The sequence below is a fragment of the Protobothrops mucrosquamatus genome, unplaced genomic scaffold, assembly GCF_001527695.2.
Source record: "Protobothrops mucrosquamatus isolate PMUCROS unplaced genomic scaffold, P.Mucros_1.0 scaffold83, whole genome shotgun sequence".
NCBI classification, from domain to species: Eukaryota; Metazoa; Chordata; class Lepidosauria; order Squamata; family Viperidae; genus Protobothrops; species Protobothrops mucrosquamatus.
The window spans coordinates 1,385,694-1,403,557 of record NW_015386460.1 but is presented as its reverse complement, the minus strand read 5'-3'; the positions used below and the strand labels follow the sequence as shown (position 1 = coordinate 1,403,557).

Sequence of the window (17,864 nt, the reverse complement as noted above, 5' to 3'; positions counted from 1 at the left end):
ATGTTTGAGTTGCCTGTAAAAAACAAACATGTACTCACAACTGTGGTCCATGGCACTTGAGGTATCCTAGTATAGGTCATTGTCATATAGACGATCAAAAAAAAGAGTGTAAGAATCCAGTAAAACACAGCCACAAACATTATCCATCCAAAGACAGGGTATAGGAAATAGTCTGTTCCGGCAATCAACATCCACACTAGCAATCCTAGAACCTACAAATATATGAAAAATAAGATATTGTTATTGAATGCATACAAATAAAGAAGAAATGTATTATTATGGTATGCAAAGTAAAACATCTAAAAATTGTTTTTGAAAACTTTAATAAAATCTGATTCCAGAATATGAACTTTCAGATTTTTTTTTACTTCTCTCTGCTCCATTTAAAAAAATAATCTAAACCTGTCAAATAAGATACAGCATATACTGTGTTTCCCCGAAAATAGGCCCGGGTCTTATGTTTATTTTTGGTCCGAAAGACCCATTGGGGCTTATTTTGGGGGGATGTCTTATTTTTTCATCACAAGACCCAGCCTGGCTGATGCCCCCCCCAAGCAATTCAGGTTGTCCTCGGTGGGGGAGGAAGGCTTTGGAAACTACCTTTCATTTACATTCATCATCAATATTGTAATCCATCCCTTTCTTTTTCAAAAAAAAAAAGATTTGTATTTACCACAATTAGCCTCCTTGAACGCCAATGGCAAGGCGTGGTGTGAATTCTGCGCATGAGCCGCAGAAATACAAACACTTGCATCCTCAAAGCTCACATCGCTTCCTCGCTCGGAGCGCACCACTGCTTTACAGGTGCACACAACTTTGTGGCTCAGCTAAATTCTTCAGCTGCAGCAGGCTGCAGTTCCCATCACCTTTAGGAAGCCTAGGCAATGGAAACATTAGGCCAGTTCCTTGCAGCTGAAGCAATCCGGCTCGCCCAGGGTCAGCTTGGCTATCACAGGAGGCATGGCCCATCCCCATCCTCCAGCTCTGCCGCACATGTGGGAAGAGCTTCCCAGCCTGACCCTGGGCGAGCCGGATTGCTTACAGGGAGAGGCTGCATGTTGCAGGAGAACAACTGCAAAGGGTGCCCACGGATCCCTGCAGCTCCTGGAGGCTCCAAGTGCTATTTTTGTCACCCTCAGTTTCCCACTCCACCCCAGCTCCACTAGGCTGATCTGATGGGCGGGACTGCCTTTCTCCTTTCCCACTGCTGCATTGGCAGCTGATGCTAACCTCCTGAGAGGAAACAAGGCGATTGTATGGCAGCCATGCTATGAATGGGGATAGACTATCCCCCAATCTCAGCCATCCTCTCCACGGCACATTGCAGCTGATCTGAGGTGGCCAGCCAGGCACCGAAATGCTACCGAAAACAGCGGAGTTTGTGTGCTTCGTCCTCCTGCAACGCGCAGCCTCTCCCTATAAGCAATTTGATTTGCCCAGGGTCAGGCTGGGCATCGCAGAAGGCTCATCCTGCATGTGTGGTGGAGCTGGACCACAGGGATGGGCCATGCCTCCCATGATGGCCAATTTGATCCTGGGCAAGCTGGATTGCTTCAGCTGCAAGGAACCTGGACTAAGGTTTCCATTGCCCAGGCTTCCTGAAGGTGATGGGAACTGCAGCCCACTGCAGCTGAAGAGTTTAGCTGAGCCACAAAGTTGAACGCACCTGTAAAGCAGTGATGCACCACGAGTGAGGAAGCATTATGAGGATGTGAGTGTCTGTATTTCTGCGGCTCATGCGCAGAATTCACACTGCGCCTTGCCATTGGCGTTCAAGGAAGCTAATTATGGTAAATACAAATCATTTTTAAAAAAAAATAAAGGGACGGATTACAATATTGATGATGAATGTAAATAAAAAGGCAGTTTCCAAAGCCTTCCTCCCCCACTGAGGGCAACCTGAGTTGCCTCCCAGAGTGGGACAACTCGGGATGCCCAGCTTTCTTTCTCACCCTTCCACAGAAGAAGAGAAAGCTGGCAAAGCCCACAGGGCAATGCTGACTGCCTCTTGAGGCTGCTTCAGGGTGAGGGTGAAAGAGAGAACTTGATGGTTGAGGCCTCAGCCAGTCCTCATCACCATCTGCCCGCTCGATTCCCCAATCCAGGACAGAGATAGAAAAGAGGCAGCTTCTGCTTGCCTCAGGCACCGGCTTTCTTAACATTCAGGTCACCTCACAGCGGTGGCACCAGCAGCAGGCAAGGCGGGGGGAGGCACGTGATCCAGCCTGCCAAAAAACATACAGTGGGATGGAGTGGGTGGAGTCTTAAGTAGAGTTTATTTTGGGGGTAAGGCTTATATTAGGCCCAACCCCAAAAATCAAGCTAGGTCTTATTTTCGGGGAAACATGGTACTAATTTAAGCTGATCATAAAAATACTAAGCAAGTTGAACTTAGATAGATTTTGAATGAGAGATCAGCAAGAAATCTCAGGTCTGTAGATTAGGTTGAAGAGTTGAAGAAGATAGTAACAGCAAACTTTAGCACTGATGCCATAAAAACTATAAATATGTCCAAATAATCACAGGAATCAACACAAAAGTGACTTTAATTTCATTCTATAAATCTCTGCTATACTTGTTTGCTTACAATATCAATGTTAGAACCAAAGTAAGAATTAGAGCCAGTATTTGTAGGTTCTTCAAAAAGATAATCAGTATTGGAAATATAGAAATTGTTCTGGCTAGCATGTATTGGACTCTGTGAGACATCTTTCATTAATATCACTACTGATCAATCAACTGTTGTTCATTGTGACAATGCTGAGTAGAATTCATTCAGCACAACCCTAATACAGAGAACCAACTAGCATGCAAGCTATTTAATAGTTTCTATTATTTGTTATAATATAAAAAATAGAGAATATTTTTCCAGCAACAGAAAGGAAAGGGTAGAACTTGAAAAAAATATAACTTTTGCCAAATTTAGAATTCAAATAAATACTGCTCCATCTTTCCCATATAGAAGTATGAACTCTTCTGATCACTTCTGGACAAATATGATATCTGTTCATATAACATAAATCAAGTTTCAACAAAAAAAGTATAAACAGTGGAGGGAGATTTCAGATACTGTACTGTGGATTTATTATTAAGGTGCTATGATAATATCATCTTAGTGAAGGACTGAAAATTCATGGATTATACATAGCACACATTGTTTCAAGTTTACATAATTAAAGGCGATACCAATCTTTACAGAAAAATAACTGGCATTTTGTGCCATGGTTGGGGTTTTTTTTTAATTCTAAAAAATACTTCAGAACCTTGCCATAATTACCAACAAACCCAACAACATGAGTAATGGTTATTGATGATTTGAGGCTTAGTCTTATCAGTAACACAAATGATGTAAGTAATTTTAGAACAAAAACGTAAAAGTAAAAACAACAGAAAAACGGTTGTAAGCTCTTAAAAGTAGTTAAAGAATACTACAGCACAATCCTGGTTCCATTGATCCCTAAAATATATAATCAGCCTTTAAGTCTCCTGGGTCCCTTTTCTGCTGTCCTAGGCCTGCTTAGAGTAGAGGTGCCGTGTTTCCCTGAAAGTAAGACCCGGCCTTATTTTTTTCTTTTGCCTCCAAAAGAGGCACCAGGTCTTATTTCCACAGGGTTTCTTTTCCACTCACCTCCGGCACCAACAGCCCTGCCAGCCGGCCCACTTCTTCTGCGGCCAAAGGACCAGCTTCATTCTGCAGCTGAGAATGGGACTCCAGCCTGCATTTCGCAGTCAGAGGCCTTTCTGCTGTTCTCAGCTACAAAGGCCTTCCAGAAAAGCCTCCGACTGCAAAATGCAGGCCTGGAGATGCCACAGAAATGGTGGGTAGGCGAGGAGAGGCAGGCTGCAATGGTAAGTGGATCCAGGGCATGTATTTATTTATTTATTTATTTATTTATAATTTAATTTATACCCCGCCCTTCTCCTCATGGGACTCAGGGCGGCTAACAGCCTCATAAAAACTACAATACAAATACAATAATTAAAAGTCGAATTAAGAAGAAATATTTAAACAGGCCGATCAATTAAAATTGTCCTTAAAAATCCCCTGAAACTTTAAAATCGTTAAAAATTATCCCTATTTAAAACTCACCCTAGGTCAGGCCCGCTTGTTGAAAAAGCCATGTCTTGAGGGCGCGGCGGAAGGTTAAGAGATCCGGAATCGTCCGGATCTCGGGGGGTAGTTCGTNTGTAAAGAGCATTACAGTAGTCCAGGCGAGAGGTGACGAGAGCCTGAGTGACTGTGCGCAAAGCGTCCCGGTCCAGAAAGGGGCGCAACTGGTAAATCAGGCGCACCTGATAAAACGCCCCCCTGGTCACGGCCGACAAATGATCTTCCAGTGTCAGCCGTGGATCCAGGAGGACTCCCAGATTGCGCGCCCTCTCTGATTGCGCGCCCCAGTTTTTTAGATGTGCACCTCCCCCCCAAAGTAGGGCTTATTTTCGGGGTAGGTCTTACTTTCAGGGAAACACGGTACTTAGCAATCATTTAGGGCCCGTGGGCTAGAACTCTCTGGCTTTAATTTCTGAGGACCAGATCTAGTTGAATTCAGACTTAAAGGCTGGAAAAACTAATTTAGAGAAATAAACAAATTTGTTCATTTCACTCACATTCAATTTCCTCTTCTATTTATTTTCTGAATCTGCATTATACTGTTGAAGGCATTTTTTACATTTCATAAGAATCAGCTTGATTATAAATTCATACAGAATAGCAAATGCAACCACTGGAGGTCACCACTGATCCACAGAAATATTTATTTTGCGTCATTAAAGTAATTTCTAAAATACCTTTTGATGAAATTGGGTTAATGTTTTAATTTCTGTGCTATGTATAAAACAGCAATTCAGTTATTTAATATTTTATGTATTATTGCATTATTGTATGTCCAAAATTATAAATAATATTGGACATAAAATAATTTTTACACTTTTCTATTTAATCCATAACAATGCCCAGTTTGAAGTATAGTCTCAAGCACGCTTGGCTATAATTGGCTCTCTCCATTTAACTTCAATATCTAAGGGAGTGGTTTGGACAAAACTCAGCAGCACTTTTTCGTGCGGCTGCTGATAAAAACAGGATCGCCAACATTCGATAATGGATATGGCACAACAAGAAGAATTTAACAACAGTGAGTTCAGTCAATTTAGTGCTTGAGCTCAGTATGTTTATCTTTATTTTTTTTCTGAATTGCTAGGTTTATGAATCCAATCAAGGGTATAATGCTGATTCTCTACAACAGTATCATTTGGAAGTTCAAAGTTAAAGTCAGGAAAGCAGATCCACCTTGCTGACTTAACCAGAATTTAACAGCACATGTCCACACATACTAATTATTTTTAACTCTCATCTTCAGAAAAAGGCTATAAAGTTAAGATAATTTTCTCTGTGATTAATATTTTATACCACTTCCTTTTTTATTAAAACCTTAATTAGCTGATATTCTCTATGCATTAAATGAAACTGATTGCAACCCACAAAAGGCACATTAAATATGTTAATATATTAAAATATCATGGTACTTTTTGCTATGCTAAAAAATAGGGACTGAGTAATAGTCTTAAGGTTATATTTCTGCTGTCTGGTTCTCATCAATGGCAGAAATGTGCTTTTTGTCCCCTAAGAAAAACACCCAGATAATGTCACTTCAGCCTTGAGATATAATGGAGTAAGAGATAGTTGACATTTTCAGCTTGCTCGGAAAAATGGAGGACCACATTTTACTGAACATGACAAGCTTCAAAATAATATTACATATTTCTTGATTAGAATTTAAAAGGAGATACAAAAGGATACTGGAGATACAAAAGGATACTGGATGAGTTTGTACCGTTATTCTGCCTACTTTATACCATTTAAAGACATACAGCTTGAGGTTAATGGGCAAACTCTAATCACAAAGGTCTACAATTCTGATCTTTGTAAGGAGTCCAATGTAAGCATTTGAAGTTTCTGTCAATGTAAATTAATAATACTTAAATTCTGGGATGAGAAAGAGGAGCTTAGGGATTTAGATAATGTACATAATGTTTAATAATAGTGTGTTTGACTATTTTTCTGTAGTGTTTTTTTTTTAATGCCAGATGAGGTCTGGAGATCCAGTAGTCAATATAATTGACTAAATGCCTTGTTCGTGTTGTGTTTATTTATTTTTTCCTATTGGACAAACTTCCTACATTGGCAACTAGAAATGTATTTTAATGTAACACATTAGTATTAGTTCTCATTTTAGAGAAATGATGGAACATTTTTAAATTTTTGTACCAGGTTCTATTGTTACTTTATGACATATAAAGTATTGAATATTCTATTTTAATAGCACATTGGCTTTTATTCTTGCTAACTAAATTATTAGATGTACCACTGAAATATTTTCTTGTATGATCAGTGAAATAGTGCAGATGTGAATATATGGACTTTGGAAATTGTCTTCTCCCAGCCAGCTATAATCTGAAAGGAGACTGAAATTCTAAAATGTTCATTTTCATAAGCAGACTAAGCAGTTTGAGCCATCTATTCTAATCCCATTTAAATCAGTGTTGATGTCAACTGATTGACATCAATAATTATCTTAATGCATAAATAAAACATGATAATTATTAGATTTATAATAATTGGACTAATATAGTCTTGGCCTGATCTGGCATTGTGTTCTCATGAGAACTTGAACATGGATCTCTGTGGTCCAGTGGAAAACTTTAATGATTAAACTCAACTGCTTTTTAGTTGTTTACATGCATGTTAGCAGGGCTGTCTAAAGCAGGAAGACCACAGCTGATTATTCTTATGCCTACTATCAAATATATCATTTTTACTATAGTTATTTCCTGTCTTTTTTCTTGAAAGCTTAAGAGCTAATACCTGAGGATCTTCTCTAATTTTATGCCTACAATAACTATGTGGTAAGTGAATTTGGTTAAAAAAGAATAATATACCCAAGTACATCTAATGAATTTTGTGGACAAGTAATGAATTGAATATCAGCTCTTCTCACATAATTCTATAGAAAAATATTGTTTTACACAAGGAGTTGGCCTTTTTTTAATGACCAGCTTTTTAACTTCCTTTTTATTTGGTATCTGGTAGAGATGGAAGTTATAGTAATTGCAGTCTAACAGAACTTGATGTCACCAAGTTGGAGATATCTTAGTGACACAAGTAGGCTAACAGAAGATGGTATTGGACATTTTGTGCATCTTCTCAACACCAGTCTTGCCATTGGCTGGTTCACACCTCAAGCCATTTTCTTGTTTTAACTAAGAGTTATGGAATAATGACTGGGTTTGACCCATCATGCTAATTTATAAGTTATTGCAAAACAAATCAGTTTGATTGGAAATGCCTGAATATATGAGAAAAATGCAGTTGGGATTAGTTTACAATGCACTGCCAAATATATGTTATGTTCACAATATTTTGTCATTTGACATTTAATAACTGGGCCCTGTGACTCAACAATTTTTTCATTTCAGTTCATGAATATATCGACTGAGACTTAATTTTGCATTATATTTTAGAACTTTGGATGCTGATATGCTGCCAATTGTTGAGGAAGAATTTTCCATATTTTATGTTGTTTTGCTTATAGTATCTGAAAATTCTCTACAGTAATTCATAAGCATTCATGAAGGGTCCGTTCCTCCAGTCAAAATCCCTCCAGTCAAAATCACACTAGTGCAGAAAAGTAGGAATTTAGGAAATAAAATTCAAATTTATTTTTAAATTGCTACTTCCCATAAGAGAACTTTATATACCTTTTCTGTTGTCCAATCTCTTTCTTTGAGAAAGTAATTTTTTTATTATAATAGGAGCCATTGCAATTTTCATTTGTTATTTGCATTAGGAAGACAGTTTCCTATATTTTAAAAAAAGATTCACAGAACAATGCTGCTGCTATCTATAAATAGAGGGAGTATAACCATAACAGGAAGATGGAGATTTTAAAACAACAAAGTTGTCTTTATGAGCAAAGAAGCTATATACAGCATTGTTCCTTTGAAGCAATTAGACATTCTTTAAACAAACTAGCTTATGTAAATAAGGGTTTTGGTCATAGCCATTGTTTGATATTCTTTAACAATAACAGCAACAACAAGGATGTTATATGGATTATTCAGGCATTGCATTGACTAAGCAAATAATACTGCCATTAGAAATGTAATTGGAGATACTGCAATATTTACTCTTAGCTTAAAACAATTTCATTATCGGGGGCTAATTTTCCACCTGAAAATTGCACTGAACTTTCTATTTCAAGAGAAATATTTATGAGGTTGCTTTATAATAGAGGAGCTTTTCCCATCTATACATGTGTCATAATACAATTGGTAAAATTTGCAACCCAGTTTTCTGCCTTTTTAAAATTTAAAATACAAAATCTATCCTGTAAGCTGTTAAATAGGGTTAGCACAGATTTTAAAAATGAAACATTCAATTCTTCCCAAAACTTGGGAAAAGAAATGTATCTGTGTGGAAGACCGGCCCATTGTGCATTGTAACCCTCAGCTCTTTCAAAATTATCTACGTAGGTTTATCCAAAGCTTATATTTTGAATATTTTTCAATGACACCCAATTTAAAATAAAAAAGAAGTCGAATTCAGATGCCCACAGTAAACCTCATGTTCCAGAACCTTTTCATCCACGCTGCTGGAATCTAAACCCAGAGCAAAGGGGAGAGAATGATGAAATCCAGTGGTCTGAATGCTGAAGTGCTGAGTTCCTTGGGAGTAATTGTTTGTCAGCAGTAAGTTAATTATACAACTGTTAAGCTAAGATGGTGCTTGGCTATCTAGAGCCTAAGTAGGCACATGGCTCACTGAGCAAACAGTTGAGGTTAAAAAGTGCAGTCTCCCACAGTACTGTTGTGTTCTTATACACTTATGAGAACTAGCTAAACTCTTAAATTTTTGAGAGTCTACTAACTGTGCTTCTAATTTGGCAGTGTAGTGCTGGCCTCAACTGGGCAAGACTTGACTTACACTTTTGCTTATTTCTTTTATGGTAGCCCAGTTACTGTTCTTTGAATTCTGCCTGATTGCCCCTCCATACATGCTGGAGCTACCCAGCCTGAAAGATCTTAAATATGTGGGGGGAGGCTCCAGGGTTGCTGACTCCAGAATTCTATGTGGGATTGTTTGCAGTATGTACAGATCCACCTTGTCTGGGAGATATTAGATGTGTTATACTTTGGGGAAGTAGTCTAGAATGGTTTTCATACTTGACATATTTGGTGCTCACCAGCATAGCATGCTCATGGCTGCAGGATAGTTACTTCTGACAAATTCTAAGGGATTTTCTGCAGCATTTGTCAAAGTTACTAAGCTTGGAAGCATTTTATTGTCTGCTAACAATTCTTAAGACTTTTTATTTTTTCTAGAAAATAATTCAAAACCACATTAGTATGGTTTAAGGCTACGTCTTTGTGAATTCCAGGCAACAACTCTGTACATGCATCCTTTTCTTTCTTACTGTCATTCAGACAAGATTACAATAAGAAACTAAACAGATTCCACAAACTATCAAAGCAATCATGTGCTTGCAACACAAAGAACAATCAGGTTATTATAAGACAAGCTTACATAATTGTGGTAGGTAGTTCTTCAACATACCTACCAAACTGTGGCTAAGAATGAAAGGATTGTTCTATTGTGTGCCCTAGATACCTGTGGTATTAGAGCCTAATGTATTTCCTAAGATGGCTGGGCCTGTGAATCTTAAATCAATTTGCAAGAGACATTTAAACTCTGTGGAAATCTTTTCACTGTATTACATACCTATTCACAGCTATGGATTGGACATAATTTATCCGAGATAAATTAATGCTTATATAAAACCTTCTAAATTATTCAGACAATGTTATAAAATCACTAACCAAGACCAAAATAATGCATTTTTTAAAAAAAATTGATAGCCTTGGTAAACCTTTTCCTGACTTTTATTTCAGTCACAGTCATTCAGGTAGAAACAGATCTGAATGACACCTTCTATCACTTCTTTGTCTAATTAGCACAATTTAAATATAGCACTTAGCAACAACTGATCACATTGAATCTGTACTATTCCTGTATTCTACTCTAAGGCTACCACATGTGACATATTTAGAGATTAAACCCATTTATTTCTCCATATTTTGTTCAAACTTTACCTGGAAGAAAAATTATTGTGAACCAGAAGCTTGCTCAGAACTTTGTGACATTTCCATTGGTCTTTAAGTTATTACTTTATCTGACTTTCGCATTTTGGATTTTTCCCTAGTGAAGCAATAAAGCCATCTACATTTTTTATTTCATGCATGTTTGAATGTAGTTCTTCATTTGTATTAATTGGCAATATTCCATTAATGCAATGTTAGCCAAGTTTAGGCTATGGTTCTTAAGTGCTGCTTGGCAGCTTGCAGATCTTCTGATGTTGCCCAACAAGAACATTTCTTTTCAATGACATCCCATCTAGAAATGTTCAGAAAGTAGACACTAAAGCTTAAGAAGGTCTGGTGAACAGAAAGGAAAGGAATCCTATAGTGACAAGCATCCATAGCTTTTCAAACCAAGCAGAAATCAGAAAACAAATTGTATTTCATAATTTCCTCAGTTTCCTCAGTTTTTTTATTTTGCCTTTTGCTTCCTAAACAGTTTATTTTGAATTTAGCGAAAAGCAGTCCCACCTAGGACTGTCATGTCATTTTACTCCATCAAAACAAAACTTAGGATAGATTTAGCAAGCTCTCTTTTGGCCTCAGAAGAAAACATTTGGAACTCAGACTTTGGTATAAGTTTAGAACACTTGAAATGGCAATTGTGCCTGAATAATTTGCATATCACTAATGATCTGTTATTGTGGTGGAATGTAGTCAGAGTTCTATATGTTCATGTTGTTACTATTATTATTGTATGACATTTGTTACATTAGCCAGGAAACTACAATGTTAATAAGAGTAGTAGCTTGGCTGCCAATTTACTAGCTCTATTGTGGTGCAAGCTCACGTGCTTCCCAAGGTACACCACAGGAGGGCAAGCTAGCTTTGCACCAGAAAGGAAGACAAGCAGCACTTCCTGCAGCGTCATCCAAGGCTCCCTCCCTCTACCAAAGCCGCCTTGCAAATGGCCTTTGCAACCAGGAAGTTTCAGAACCAGCAGGAATCTGATTGCCTTCATGAAGCACCAGCTTGTTTCCCCACCAAAGTGGTACCTATTTATCTACTTATAGAACATGCTTTCAAACTGCTAGGCAAGTGACGGAACTCAGCCTACCACAGTGCTGGAACTCAAACCACTGCAGCAAAGACCATCTCCAGCATCATCCCATGAGCCATCACATTTCTTATGTCTATAGGTGAAGAGCAATAAAAGAAACTACTCAGATGTATCTCTATCTGTTATTCTTGGTTCTTGGGGCCTGACAGTTATTTTATTTGTAGGAATTAGGGGTGCCCACAGGGGAGTGTCAAAAACTACATGTGGCAGGCACACTCACATGACTGAAGCCCCACCCCTTTTATTCTAACTTCAGAAGATTTATACATGAGTATCCCGAATTTTATCCCTACAACATCTAATCTGGGGTAGACTGAGCAGTATAATTTAAAATGATTCTATGAGTTGTATAGTCAAAGGGGACTTGAACTGTGGTCTCCCAAGACCAAGTCAAAAACATAACCAATACATTGCACTGCAATGAGATGATGTAGCAATATTCTTCAACAATATGATAAATAAAACAAAGACATTTCAATATAAACTATCCATATCCAATCACTGGTTTTTAAACCCGCATAAAACAATATACAAAAACTATTGAATTTTCCAACTCAGAACTGGTAGAATACTGCATCTCCTGACTGTAATTAATGCAATTATATTAGTGGGTTTTCCAAGTTAATTTTGGAAATGTGTGTTGTTATTTATTAACTCACTATGCCAGGAACAGAGCAAAAGGAAGCAAAAATTCTAAATCTCTGTCAGGGAGGGGAAAAAAGATAATTCCAAAAATTGGTTTCTGTAACATCTAGCATAAACCTGGTATTTTGAACACCTACTGAGTTTTATATTTCATGGAAAGATGTTAGGCTATGTCTTGTTTATCTAATGTTTACCTGATAACATTTATTCTTCCTTTTATATCTGATAACACTTATTCCTATTCTTTAAGGATAGGAAATGTTCTAAGTTCAAGTAAGAATTATAACTTTCCAACATATTGTGGAAGCTCTTTTAGCAACATCTCTTGCTTGAAATACCTGTTCAGGAAAAAATGCCATACATGTTAAAATCAAATGTATGGGTTTAAAATTCAGTCTTGTAAGAAAAATGTAAATGACAAAATGTAACTAACTGAAAAAAATTCAACCTCATTCATCAACTGATTGTTATAAAGAGTTTTTAAACTGGCCTCAACAATGGCACTTTCTAAGCAGACTTTTTGACCTTCTAAAGGTTTATCTTGCTCTGCAAATATTTGTTCCCAAAGCCTGCTTCTGCAGGACAAAAGGACAAACCATAGCACAATGTGTCTGCACACTTTTAATATAACTAGTATTCCTTATTTCAAAATAAAGAAGTAAAATAAATTTTTAATACACTATTGATATCATCAAATAATTTGTCATTTAAAATATATCATTAAAAGCTCAGTTTTAGTAAAACCAGGTAAAGTATCTGTTATTTCATGTATAATTCTAAAATAGACTATTAGAACAGTTAATTTTTCTTAGTAAAATTTTTGTTTTGAGGCAAGAAACTTAAAATATGGTCACAATGAATGAAAATTATACTTGTAAAATGTCTTCATAAATATAGTTTAGACCACTATAAATCATAAAATAAAGATAATATCTGTATTTATGTCATATTTGAATACAGAATAATTCTCTTTTTAAAACTGTGGAAATGATTATTCTTTTGTTATGACTACAGTAAGATACACATTTTTAAGAAGCATGAACTTTGTGGAGATAATATATTACAAAGAGTATAGATCCTAGATTAAACAAAGCCAAAAAACAAGAACAAAAAGTGCATCTATCAGATTTATTTTGTACACCCTATATTTTTCTTTGGTAATATTCTTCTATCTAATAAATATTTTGATAGAATTCTGCCTTTACGAATACAATGTTATGTGACAATGTTATCTTCTATCTACAGTGTGAAAATGGGCAAATACTGTATTGAAATTTGAGTTAGAAATCATTTCAAATAAGAGGACTTGTGATATGCAAATCCTCAAAATGAAATGAAAGTAGATAGGGATTTCTATTCTTCTCCCATAAAAAATTTACTTTAAAACAGACTTTTGCACTAATTCAATAGCGCTGACAAGTATCACATAGATTTTTTGTAATAGCTCAAGGTTGCAATTTCATTGCATAGTGGGTGGTGGTATTGTTGACCATGGATGGTGGAGGCTGTGTTTAGTTTGTGCAAGTGGAGAATCCCATAGTGCTAAGGATACTGGTTTTGGCATCCAAGCAACAAGGACTGCTACAGGGATGCCAGTAATTGTGCAACTGGCTACTTCCTGGCTATAACCACTGGAAGAGGAGCAGATAATAGCAGAGCCAGAGAGATGCTGGACACAAGGTTGCTTGAATGCTGTGCATAATCAGATGTTTGATCTCAACGTTTGAAGACCTGCAGATCATCTGAAAAATGGTCTGCATTTGTTTCTGGATGCCAGTAATCAGCTGAGAGGAACTGAAGACACCTTGTTTCCTGGCTACCAACTGGAGCAACAAAAATGTGAACTTGCTCTGTGGAAGTGACAAGTGACTCTTTGATGTTTGTTCCTCCTGCCTGCTGTTTGGTAGCATTGGTGGCAACCACCTCAAATATTTTTTATTCATTGGGGATATCTGGAAGATCTGAGCAGGCAATAGCAGGAGTGGATCAGATTCCAGCAATACAAATAAAGCATAAAAAATAATAATAAAATAAAAATTACAAACAAACAAGATAATATATTACGATTAGTGGTGGATTATCGGTGAGCAGTAATGAGTCTGCCTAATTTTGCATATGACTTTGGCTACATTCAAAGAAACTACATCATAGCAATGTGATAACAGCAGTTGTAAATAGAAGAGCAGTATTTCCTGGTTGTTTTATCAGATGAGGTGGAGGAGTGGGATCAATACACAGTGACTAATATGAAAACTGGTCAAAGTCCCGTGGCTTCTGCAGGGCTTACGATCTTAAGTGGCTGCCGTCTTTTCTTCTTCGCTGACAATTAGGACCACCGGGTGGTGAAAGATCAGTGCCTGAGCTGACCTACCAGGGTTTTTTGTGTACCTTTGATGCTTATCACTGCTGCGCTTGCCAAGGAACTAAATTTTGGAAGTCAAGGGCTTTTGATTGTGAAGTTAGATGGGTGGAAGGCTAAAGGAAATGGTTTTATTACTTCTCGTGTCAGAGGCAAAGAAGGACAGCGGTGATTTCTCCTGGTCACTCTACTCCACTCCCACTTGTAAGAAGGCTCTTCTCATGCAAGAGTGTATTTTGGAGAAGAGGACCAATCTGGCTTGCATTATTGAAACCTCTGTGTGGCACAGGCTGGGAACTCAGGAGTCTTTCAGGAATGTGCTCTCCTTGGCATAGCTGAGATCAAAGAGAAGTGGCTGTTACTACCCCAAACATTTTACCTGCTTTCAGAGATTAGGATGAAAGGGTGGCGACAGCTTTGACTGTGCCTGCATGGTTTGTCTCTGTATATGGATCCTGGAGGATCCCAAGTTTTTAGAGGGTATTTGGGAGATGAAATGGCAGAAAAGATAGCCAGAGCTATTACTACAGCAAAACAAAGAGTGAATAGGTAGGAGCCTTTATTAGGGAGCAAGCTGCAGTATTAAGAACATAAACTTTGCTAGTTTTATGATATCAGTGGACTGCCATCCAGTGATCTTTTAAAGGTGATTTGGTCCTTGCTGGAGAGGACTGGGTTGTAAGATCCCCTGCAAGCTGTGAGGTTGTTTTTTTTTTTAATGAATCTATCGGTTTAAATCAGTTTGAATACGCACTCTATGCAGATCCTATGGCAGTTAAGGCATGATCTGGTTATCTGGAACGAGTTTGATGTTGTTGGTTCTGAAGAACTAAACTGGCTCCTTGGAACTGTGGGTGGATATACTTGCATTGGTTGGGAGCATGTAGTTGGCTCCAAATGGCGGCAAGCTTCCCTGAGAGATAGGTTGGTCTCATTTGCTCTTAAAAAAACAGTAACACACTGTAACACACTGTGGGATTTAACTGTTGGATAATTTCTGATGTATCTCCAATATATCCTTTCCAAGGAAAGTTATTGAGAAAGTTGTACTGAAGCTTCAAAAAGAGGATGAAGCAGATTATTTAGATCCCTTTCCAGTGTTTCAGAGATGGCAAAGTACAGAAACAGGATTGGTTATGATTGTTGAAAACCTGTGGTGGAACTGGGATGGAGGTGATGAATTGACCCTCGCTGATTCTCAGTAAAATCAGTCCTAGCAGTGCCAATTATGAGGGATTATAAAGTAGGCAGTCCAACAATAGATTTAAAGTTCAGGATCATAACATACATTCCCTTGCTGCCTAAAGGAGATTCCAAAATTCTCTTGGGTGTAAATGAAGAATATATAGAAATTGCAACAGATGCAAGAAAATCTGTTGTAATTGCTTCATTCCCTAATATTTGCAGATTTCTTGGCTGCAGATGAATTACAAGTTTACTATTATCTCTAAACATATTTGGCTATGTTTAATGTAGCATATTTGTATTTTTGTCTTACTATAATGTAATCTAATCCAGGAAAGGAAACTACAGAGTTCACACTTTATGTTAATCTAAAGGTGAATTAATCACATAGCTTAACATTAAATATGAGCTTTAATCAAACTGGCTGGTTCATACACGGAGATGAAAAGAAGCATCACAGTCAGTAATCTATATCAAGTTTCCAAACTTCCGAAAAGTAATATAATTGATTGTGACACAACAATAAAATATATATGGCAATACATTTTGTGGATGCTGGATCACTGATAACTACTTCGTTATGTGATACTGTTTGTTCCACAGACTGCCTAGAGGAAACACAGAAATAAATTCAAGTACTGGTTTAAAATGTACCATAAACAACTGCTTATTTGCTTCGGTTTTCTGTCTTTATTGTATCAGTCGTGGGTGTCCAACTATCAGTCTATCTGACACTTGCTGAAGTCCTTAGGTTTTACCAGATTGATGATGGAACCAACAATTTAAAATGGCAATTCTTAACACATACTCACTTGGAAATATTTTATGTGCATTTAAATGCACGTACATGACAATCAATATTAATGGAACTGAAGTGTGAAGCAATTTTACGATATTAATCATGACTTAAATGTTAAGCATTTGAGGCCCCCAATCCCATTTTTACTACCTGCTCTGCGAATTCCATGGAATCCATCTGAATTATTTTCAGGGCTTCTCCCCAGAATTGTGGGAAGCTATGTCCCATTCCAGGGTCTGGGATATTCCTGGTTAGGGCTCAATTTTCAGGCTTTACTGGATAAAGTTTACTATGCCAATCAACTGAAACTAAAATTGCCTTTATATACACCTCTCTCATAAACCTGCTATGTGAAGTGTCCAAGTCACTGACCATTAAAGTAATAAGTTAAACCAAATACAATTACAGTAGAACTCACTTCCCATTGAGTAGTGCTACTATAAACAATAAACCACAATTAGAGTTTTCACATACCCTGCAGGGTGAATTAGAATTAGCATGACCTGACTCACATATTATATTTAATCAAACATGAATAATTTGAGGCCCAGGAAACATGCAATTCCTCCCCACAACTAGCCATTGCATAATTTCCTGCCAATTTTAAACACTCAAAATTTAAAATACATTTTTAAAAAATGAATAGCCCGAACATTAACCAAAACCTCTCCACTAAACCAAGGAGGTTCAGCTCTACTTACATATCATCCTTGGTCTATTCAGTGGGGCCCTGGTTATTCTCCTCACCAAAATGTCCCACTGCCATCAAAAAATGCTGATTCCTGCACTAAGCTGTATCTTATTAGTAATAATTTAGTGAATAAAATGCAATTAACTGGGCTCATACTTTGCTCTAATTTTAAAATCCAGTGAACTAGAAACATTGAAATAGCTGTAATAAGTATTTGCACTGATATACAACTTTGGAAACACTGAGGGTGGAGAATATGCAGGATTATTACTCTTCAAAAGTCAATGCATAGGAAAAATAAATATAGAATACAAAGAAAATATCACTCCCAAATGGCAGGAAGCACAGTATAAAACAAATACTGAACTAAGAAACAAATACATAATGGAACAGAATTAAAAAATCTTAGTAAGCTTTTCCAAGCTCATAGAGCTTAAATGACGCTTCTATGGGAAAGAAACATATTTATTTTTTTAAAAAAGACAGAGAATTCCTTACAGCATTGAGCTTATGTTCTTCTTGTTTGTTCTGCAAATCTTCATTCAGATGAGGGTATCGCTACACATTGCATTTGACCTTCAGATCAGTAGCATTTAATTCCATGCTATTGCCTCCATTTTACATACAGCTCAGTATAATGTCAATGGAATTACTGTGCCTGAAATTTTGGATCAGGAAAATGAGAACTTAGAGAACTTAGTTAGAAGCAACAGCACTTCCCAGTGATGGGAACCCTGGCTCTTCATCCTCCCTGTGGAAGTGAAGCCTCCTCAGTGCTAAGGTAAATGGACCGCACACTGGGATAGGAAGATCAAAGGACAATCTAAAAAAAATGGGGCTTCCCTACAAAAGTTACTTTATGTGAATGTGGAGAAGAACAGTCCATCTCACATCTGCTATGGTACATACAACATATCCTTCAACATCTATGGAG

The 17,864-nt window shown here is 37.3% G+C and overlaps 1 protein-coding gene across 1 annotated transcript in view; it reads right to left on the bottom strand.

Annotated features, from left to right (window-relative positions):
• CMTM8 (CKLF like MARVEL transmembrane domain containing 8) overlaps positions 1 to 17,864 on the bottom strand; it is a 39,434-nt gene that overhangs the window by 4,198 nt on the left and 17,372 nt on the right. Inside the window, exon 2 of the mRNA XM_015812426.1 lies at positions 39 to 212. Coding sequence (XP_015667912.1) covers positions 39 to 212 — 174 coding nt within the window. The remainder of the gene's footprint in view (positions 1 to 38; positions 213 to 17,864) is intronic.